The sequence below is a fragment of the Podarcis pityusensis genome, assembly GCF_964106645.2.
Source record: "Podarcis pityusensis genome assembly, chromosome: 10".
In the NCBI taxonomy this organism is placed as follows: domain Eukaryota; kingdom Metazoa; phylum Chordata; class Lepidosauria; order Squamata; family Lacertidae; genus Podarcis; species Podarcis pityusensis.
In genome coordinates this window covers 23,633,599-23,643,034 of record NC_138035.1, presented here as the reverse complement: position 1 = coordinate 23,643,034, position 9,436 = coordinate 23,633,599, and the positions used below count along the sequence as shown (strand labels likewise).

At 41.2% G+C, this 9,436-nt stretch overlaps 1 protein-coding gene across 3 annotated transcripts in view; it reads right to left on the bottom strand.

Annotated features, from left to right (window-relative positions):
• Positions 1-1,170: 1,170 nt before the first annotated feature.
• KDM7A (lysine demethylase 7A) overlaps positions 1,171-9,436 on the bottom strand; it is a 50,921-nt gene continuing 42,655 nt past the window's right edge. For all 3 annotated transcript variants that reach the window (XM_081024119.1, XM_081024117.1, XM_081024118.1), the window contains exons 18-20: positions 8,880-8,962; positions 6,240-6,516; positions 1,171-5,646 (exon numbers count right to left, since the gene is read on the bottom strand). In XM_081024119.1, the coding sequence (XP_080880245.1) occupies positions 5,552-5,646; positions 6,240-6,516; positions 8,880-8,962 (455 nt within the window). In that variant the 3' untranslated portion in view covers positions 1,171-5,551. The remainder of the gene's footprint in view (positions 5,647-6,239; positions 6,517-8,879; positions 8,963-9,436) is intronic.

Sequence of the window (9,436 nt, the reverse complement as noted above, 5' to 3'; positions counted from 1 at the left end):
TCCAAAGTGATAGGCAGGCATCTTCTTTGCAAGATGCCCAGTTTATATTCCTTGCAGCCATCTCTGCTGATACAATGGCACAGAGGTATGCGACCAATGCTGCATGGAACTGTCCTGCTCCAGTGCAACAATCCATCAGGAATAGTTGCTTAAACTGTGTAGTAGTTCAGTTCTCAGGGTCCACTTTTCATGTACCCAGAATCATGCCTGCATACTACCCCAGACGACAGAAACCCTAGGGAGATTTCATAGTGAAACAGGAAGAACAGGAAGGCCCTTGGATTTCTCCTGAATCTTTGGTATAGGGTGAGTAGCCCAATCCTATAAATACCCCAATTATGGGTGCTCTCCACACACACTGGCACTGTGCTTCTTGTTGAAATGTGTGCCAACCACACGAGGAAGCACCAGACAATTTCTCATTGTCACCACACTATTTTCTGCCTAAAAACCTATATTGGAAACAACTCTATTCAGTTAACCCTGTGGATGCTGGATTCCCAGAATTAATCAGCAGAAGTTCCTTTCTAGAAGGCATTGTTTTGCCATGCCACTTCATATGCCTAAATGGAGTGAGTACGTAACAAACCCCCTTTTTAAGAAAAAAAGGACGTAGCTGCATCTTTGCATTCTGCTGTGAATTATGACTCTATAGTGTTAAAGTCAAAGACCAGACAAGCCTCTAGTCAGAAGCCCGATTCACATGCTTAAGGAAACCAACAAGGTTTGTTATGTTCTAAGGCACTTTTTCCCAACCAGATGACCTTCAGTTGGACTACAGCTCCTATCAACCATGCTGGCTGGGACGGAAAGTACTGTAGTCCAAATCATCTAGAAGCTGTGATGTTAGGGAAGGCGCTGCAAAGAGAGGTAACTGATTATAGGTGAAATTTGATAGTGCCAGTCTGCTGGCATGGTTACCAGAAAGCACTGACAGGGTGTGTGTGGGGGGAAAACCTAAAGCTATAAAAGTATTTTGAAATAAGTGAAGCTAGTATTGCTATCCGGGGAGTACATTCTGAACTCAAGCTTTGCTCAAAAACCAAGAGTGGTAGAAAATCAGAAATAGAAGTGGAATTAAGTTTGGTTTTTCCCCCACAACACATTCTGTATCACATCCAATATTTACACTGAATGAGTGTGCTGAAATTAAACACTTGAATGCTGAAATCAAAAACATAAGCAATACAGATTTTAATTTCAGTATTTTTGAAGTACAGGAAGTGGAAACTATGGTCAAATACAAATTTAAACAAGCCACTTGTCCTTCCAAACAAGAAATCAATAAGCTACTTATATAAACTTACAAATATTAAAGTAAAATTGAAACAAAATAAATACTGTACATACACTTTCCCTGCCTGCAGGCAAAAATGGGATGGGAAACACTGTTATAAATCAAAAAAATGCTCTTAAAGCTGCAGCATCCCATTTCCCAGCCAAAACACTCGACACAGTAGTGTGTTTCTGTAAAAAGGAGCAGAGGACACACAACCCCCTATGCAGAAAGACAGCTATTTCACAAACATTCAAAAAAGTTAGAAATCAGACTGACAGTAGAAAAAGGGTGTGTGGGGGGGAGTCACATCAGCAAAAACACTACTACAAAACTAGTAAATATAGCCAAGACCTAACCCCTTTTTTTTTCAAATGCAATGAATATTTTAAAAATGCCAAAGCACAGGCAAAGTTAAAACTGTGATAATTCATATTAATATAATCTCTTAAAGTGATTTTTCATTCCCTTCCCACAGCAAGAAACTATTATGGCTTAAAATTTATATTCAAAGTCCTTTTCTAGTTAGAAACGCAGCTTCAGCGGCAGCTACGTTTCCTAATCAGTGCTCGTCTCATTCTCACCCAGTGTTGCATGATTCTTTCGTTTTGTAGACAGATCTTTGCCTTTTTGGAAAAAAAACAGATGTTGCAGCTCTGAACCCAGTTTAAACTACAAAACGGTAAGGCCCTTAAATTCAGTTCATATTTACTACACAAAATAAAGTTGCCCTGGATTCACTTAGGCCCAAGGCCATGAACAGTTTTTAATGGTCTGGAAGTATGAATAATGCAAGTTCTTCTTCTTCTTCTTCTTCTTCTCCTCACAAAAAGATGACTTGAGATTTTTGGTGGCACAGAAATTGTGGGCAAGGAGAGGCATTATGCAGGGGATTCTCTGGTCATTTATAGCATTAGGTCTCATTGGGTTTCTTCCAAGCTACCAGTTACAGAGTAAGCAAAAGTGTCAAGTCATGACTCAAATCCTACAAAGTTTTGTTTCTTTAATGACTACACATCCTGGCAAATGAAGGCAGTCTACGGCATGTTAAAAGCTTAGGCGAAGTAAAGTTTATTTGATCTGACCATGACATTGTACGGCTGAAGAACATTATGTAAGCATTTCAGATTGTGGCCAGAAAGGCAGCTCTTCTTGTTCTACCCCTCTGAGATGGTTTGGAAAATGATTGTATGTCATTGTTACTGATTGCATAGGTAAATCTTACCACAGAAGTCAACTGAGGCTAGTTTGTAGGCTGGCTTTATCAGTAAGTATTGGATAAAGTGAAATGTGGCTGGGGATGTCACTAAACACCAGTATACCAATGCCCTTTTCGATTCTCTCTCTCTCTTGTTTGGGCAAAGCCCAAACATTTCATTTCACATATTCCTATCACCTTACGACTCCAAGAAGAGAATAGGTCTATTGTAATTCCACCCTACAGCTGAAGCTCTTGTTTCAGTTTTTTAAAAATATCTTCTCTTTGAAAATAAGGTTCACTAACCTTCTGCCAGATATGGCTTTAGCATTGTTTCCTGTCCCTCAAGGAAGTGAAATGATGAAGTCAGGACTATAGCACCCAATTCAGACAATCTATTACACATAAAAGTCTGGTGCAGCAAGGGTTTCTATCAAGCAAGTTATTAACACACAAACAAGACTTGTCTCGATCAAGCCACCAAAATAATTATTGCTTCAGAGCAATTTATTTTGGTGCACACAATTGATGTACTCTACCTTCCTCAAAATTAATCTTAATGCCTAATCCAAAGCTTCATTTTGGTAAAAGTCTTACTAAAGTGGTAATAGGGGATATTTCCCTCGATTTGTATTTGAAAGACAAAAGGTCAGAAGAAACTACAAAGTATTTCTCTTAGTCTACGAAAATATGTTTGCATGCTCATGACAATGGAAGTGAGTGGTGGGGGTGGCAGAGGTGGAGGAATGAGAAAAGTAACTGGAAACAGCCATTAAAAAACCCTCTTCTCTTCTACCACCACCATCACCCAATAAGGCCATAGCTATATTTTAGTAATCAATATATGTTTAGAGAAAGGAGATCAGTTATAGGATCTGCTAGCTACTATGGATTCACTGGAATATTTTAAAGTAAGAACTGAAGAAATGCAAATGCTTCGAAATTCACTTTAGAATTGCTTTTTCCGTCTAAACCAAAAGGACAAGTAATTTTACTTTAAGAGGGAATTGAGAACTTAAATGATCTGTAGCTCAGTTAAAAGATATATGGACTGCTGGGGGAAAAACATTTTCTCTTACCAATACTGAAAAGTGTGCAATTTCAGATTAACCAGTAAATTTCCGTGTTTCCAAAAGCTAGTATTAAATTCTCTTTCTGTAACTGGCTCTGTTTATAATGCTGACAACATGCAGCTTATCCAGTTTGGTTTTAGTTACATAATGTGGACACACAAGTGCTGGGGGGGAAACTGTAATTTGAAGTAGAAAGAAGAGTGAAGAACAAATGTGTGGTAACTTTCAAAATCTAGGACACACCACAATCCCATTATCCTATTTTTATCCATTTACACTCCACAACTAACCATATTTACTCAGAGGTCAGTCCCAATGATTACAATGGGGCTTATTTCCAAGTTAAGATCGCTACCTTGGTTATTTTGGCTACCATCCTGCATGTAGCTATGCGGTTAATTCCTATTCAGTTAAATGTTAGGAAGTGTTAGGAACTCTGTCAAGGACTGCAGCCTTGAAATGTCTCCACTGAGAATTTTGGCTAAGTCTTAGTAACTGCAGTAGCCAAGGACGTCTGACTAATATCTATTCTGATAGATGACAAAGGTCATTATGTCTAGTTTAATACCGATACACACACATAGATGCAGCAAATACTGAATATATAAAATTGTTTAAGCACAGAAAAGTCCTATTTGGGGACTTTTAAGATATTTTATTTTTGATATAACCTGAAGGCTTGGAAGTTTTTATTGAAGTTAAAAGAAGTCAAGCAACTGAGCAGCTTTGGCCATGCTTTAACTCTTTATCAACAGAAGAAGAAACCCAAAGTGGTATCCCTAGTATTCCCACTTTAGTACTGAATAGCCCTCTTACCAAAGTAGTAGTACAGGTGCCTCCCCTTTTCCTCCAAAAACAGCTTAAATATTCAATTTTATATTACAAAAATACAAATTTATCATCTAGGTTATTTACATGTATTTCAGAATTGGCATTTACTACTGGATATTTGCAAAGTATGACGCAAAATAGTCATTCTGAGTTTTAGCAAGCTATGAAACATATTTACATATATACAAAAACTTAAGACCTTTCATTGGCTGGCATGTGTAGACGAGCAATACTCTGCCGCAATAGCCTTCCTCCAAAAAAAGAAAAAAAGCATCTTAAGTGTCTACACTTAAATCAATAATAGCTGTAGTGCTACCCTTGGTTTACAGCTACCCATGCTTAGCATGAATCGTTCTCCATGATATGGAAACAAATAGGCAGGAGGAGGAAGCACACGTGTGTGAAAAGAGCTCTTAGTAACGTTATGCCAATTTATCATCCAGAACAAATGGCAAAACATGAGAGGAGGAAGAGGGAGGAGCAAGAAGGGAAAGGTTAACTGGCAAAGAATACGTACTTTAGAAGTCAGTACAAAAGCCAGTCAAGAGCTTATATAAGGAGTGGAAATTAACATGTGATTCCATGTGCCTTAACTTAATGCATCACATCCATGTTTAAGACTATACCTGTTATCAATTGTTTGAATGCAGAGTAAATCATTCATGTGGCTCTCCACTGGAGACAGACAAGACAGACGGAAGACAGACAGACATTAAGGACAAACAAAAACCTTCACATTCTCAACATCTAAAATAAAAATCACAATTCCCAAAAAGAGTTTTCCAAATAAATAGTTTTAAAATGAATTCAATAGTTGCAAAAAAAAATAATCTGTCAAATAAATTATTGATAACCACCTTCATCACACTCTTCTGTTCGTGAATTAGCTCAGACGCTACCAGAAACAACAAAATGATTGAGCCCTGAAGAAAGACCATCTCCCAAGTCCATAGTCTCTCTGAATATTCCCCTGTTTCCCAAATGGTTATTGCTGAGCAGGTGTGGCACAGTGAAAATGCAGCATTGAGTTTTTGTTCATTAGGCAGTGTTCTAATAAGGTACATGCATTCTGCTTCAAGCAGAGGAATAAAACAGAAGCTCCAGGCACTGTTCCCCCTCAGTACTGGTCCGTGCATAAAAAGGACAGCAGCAGCAGTGGTAGAAGCTACTGCATCAAACAAAGAAGCGCGCATGGCCATTTCGGTTCAGCTTTAGAATCTTCCCTAGGCGCTGCTTGGCAGTTGCCATTCCTTTCTTTGGACGCTTTCCTGAAAAAGAAAGAAAAAGTTGGTACTGCTAACCACCATTCACACTTGTACTTCCATAGCTCAGTAAAATCAGCCCCATGTTGGCACAACATGGGATTTCCTAGACAGGAATATGAGGCAACAGAAGCTTGTCCGGAACTAGCTATACTCTGTTCTGATTCTTCCGGTATACTGACTACTACTCCAATTAGATAGTTGTGCGATACCAACCACCTGAAGGGCAAATGTACAAATTTGAGGTTGCAATACTAACCACCACCAGTCCTTATTTATATAATGCATTTCAATGTATACGGAGCGTTCTGAACTACAGGCTTGTAAGGGATGTCATTATTGTTGTTATTATGTATTTTGTGCCACACAAAACTGTGTGTGTAAGGCTAAAAAAAAGAAATGTGCACAACCTAACCCCTCATGTGAAATATTATGGAATTCAACATCTAAAAAGGACTGATTGTGTGGCACCGCAGACTGGGTAGGAACCCATTTTCTGAATGGGCACATCGTTTAAACCATGCACTACACCTTGTTTTGCAAAAATCAATTGTCAGTGATTTCTGGCTAAAAGAAATAAACACAGATGATTACACCACCTTTTGTTGCCTGATTGTTGATAGGGGGTGGATTTGATGCTGGCCGCTTAGTTGGATGAAGAGGTACAGACAACGATGTTTCACCATATGGCCTGTCAGGACTGAGGCTGCCATCACTTAGCCTGCACTCCCCTTCAATCAAGCTCGAGTCCTGGATGCACTTGCCGTGGGGGAAGTTCAAAGCATTGTTTTGTAAATGGATCCTGTTTTCTGGAATTTTATAACTGGTCTCAGAAGCACCTTCCTTCTTGAAGTATTTCTGAGCTTTACTTGTATCCTATGGAGGGAGAAAAACAGTTTGATTCTGGAATGCAACGAATACACCGCCGGAAAGACAGTTTTTGTAACTTTAAACAGTTTGTTCTAGGAAGCCAATAACTACATTCTGAATGAATGGGAGACACCTACAAACATATGAAAACATCAACACTATGTTCAGAAACCAACAAAGAACTTAAATGTGGGTAGACTGCACCCATAGGTGAACTTGACTACTTTTCCTTTCTTTGTGTAACCTACACCACTGCAGCCTTGCATGCCACACTTCGGCATCTCTCCCCCTGCCATCCCACTTTTAGATTTGTCAGCAGCCTTCGACATGGTCAACCACAAATGTTTGGACTACCACCTTGCCAACGTAGGGATTCAGGGCACAGTCTTACAATGGCTGCGCTCTTTGCTTCCAGGTCGGGGACAGAGGGTGGCACTAGGGGAGGAGGGTGGCACTAGGGGAGAAGGGTGGCACTAGGGGAGGAGTTGTCACGGCACCCCTTGGTGTGTGGAGTGCCGCAGGGCGCAATCCTCTCCCCAATGCTTTTAAACATTTTTATGTGCCCCCTTGCCCAGAATTTGGGGCTGGGTTGTCATCAATATGCTGATGACACCCAGCTTCATCTGTTGATGGACGACCATCCTGACTTGGCCCCAGACACACTAACCAGATGCTTGGAAGCTGTGCCTGCATGGCTGTGTGGGAGCCAGTTGAAGTTAAATCCTTCGAAGACAGAGGTCCTCTGGCTGGGTCGGGACGACATGACTGGGGGGCCAACTCCCATCTCTTGCGGGGGCTCAATTTGTGCCAGCACCTTCTGTCAGGAGTCGCCTCCCTCTTTATGGAGGTGCAGGTTGCAGCAACAGCAAAGGCGGCATTTTTGCACCTTCACCGTGTTAAGCAGCTGGTCCCTTATCTTTCTTGCCCTGGTCTAGCCACAGTGATCCATGCGACAGTCACCTCCAGACTTGATTATTGTAACTCACTCTACGTGGGGCTGCCCTTGAAGCTGACCCAGAAACTGCAGCGGGTGCAGAATGCCGCTGCAAGGCTCCTTACAGGGTCCTTGCTGTGAGACCACATTCATCCAGTGCTATACCAGCTGCACTGGCTCCAGGTGGAGTACAGGGTCAGGTTTAAGGTGCTGGTTTTAACCTTTAAAGCCCTATATGGCCTAGGACCCCCGTAGTTATGGGACTGCCGTATGCCCCACAGAGGACCTTACAGTCTGCAAATAATAATATCTTGGAGGTCCCAGGCCTCAAGGAGGTGAAACTGGCCTCAACCAGGGCCAAGGCTTTTTGGCTTCGGCCCCAGCCTGGTGGAACGTTCTATCACAGGAGACCAGGACCCTGTGGGACTTGACATCCTTCTGCAGGGCTTGCAAGACGGAGCTGTTCTGCCTGGCCTTTGGTCCGGGCCCAGTTTGACCCCCCCCCCCCGGGACCCTGTAAGTTACCTCTTTGGCCCTTTTATTGGCTCATGTGGGACCAACATTCCGCACGGCCCTGATGAATACTTGAGGTTCCCGACCCCATGGTTGTAATTTGTGGGCAGTAATTTAATTTTATCCTGATTCTAATTTATAATTAATTGTTTGATTGTGTTTTAATGTATTTGAAATTTGGTATTAGCTGCCCTGAGCCCGGTCTTGGCCAGGGAGGGCGGGATATAAATAAAAAATTACTTACTTACTTACTTGCTTACTTACATTATCACTTATTTGTAAAAACATGCAAAAAATACTTAAGTGTCCAAGTTATACAGCATCCTTCACCAAAGAGTACATTCATGTTAGAGCAGAGGCACTTACGTGCAAGGGGAAATTAATAAAAGTTATATTCTGTAATCTGGAACCCCTCTGAATATTTAGTGTGAGCTTGAGGAACCCCCAACCTGTGACCCAAACTAGGCCCACAAGGCTGTTTCCCCCAGCCACAGCCACCTGCCCCAAACTGGATGTTATATGAAGTCAGGTGTGGGGCAGGCTGCAAAGGAACGATGGGAAGCCTTAAAGAATGCTCCCAATTGTTCCTCTGCAAGTAAGAGTTTGCATTCGGCACCTTTTAAATTTGGTGTCAAAAGCAAGCGCTACTGGGATCAGCTGCATTCAGCAGCTTTCAATTGGAGTTCTTGGGTGGAGCTAACCCCTGCAGAAAGCAGGCTTGCAATTGGCCTTAAATTTTAATTCTTCCTTTGAAGTTGAATCACATAATGGTATAGGATGCCCAATGATTGGCACAGCATCCCCACCCACGTGTCAAAAGCAGTCTGCCAAGAGCAAATTGGCCAAATCCAGTTCCCACTCCTGATTTAATGTGTACAGTACACAGCAAGCTGCTTTATTAAGACACATAATATAATCTTACCTGAGGATTTACTTTAGAAACTGCATGTAATTGTGAAGCAAATGTTGAAGCTCCCACATCTTTTTCTTCTTTTATGTGCTTACCTGAACAGAAATTTGAAGCTCTTAGTATATTTTATATGTTATTCATTCCCCCCTACAGATTCCACCTAGTGTACTACCAGCATAACCCAAGAGAAGTTCAACAAAACAAATTTTACACTGAGGCAAACTTCCTACTAGAATAATGCAATAGCTTATTGCCTAGTCATAGGTCTGCAGTTTTCTTTGGGCAAGAGAATGCTAACACGGAACCCCACAGCCCAAAATGTTTTAGGACGGTCTAGCTTGTACACAAAAGGTATTAAAATCTACTGGTAGATAAATCTACAATGGAAACTAGATTAGCTCCAATCTGCAGTGGTGACTGTAATGGCTCACAGTGAAAGATCACCAACATATCACACTTATCAGATCCTTGTAGCATTTGTGCCACTTGTACACGCCTTTCATACTTCAGACAGCATTAGATCTTCCCCAATACAAAACCACAAAACTGAAGCATTTTGGATCAAAACT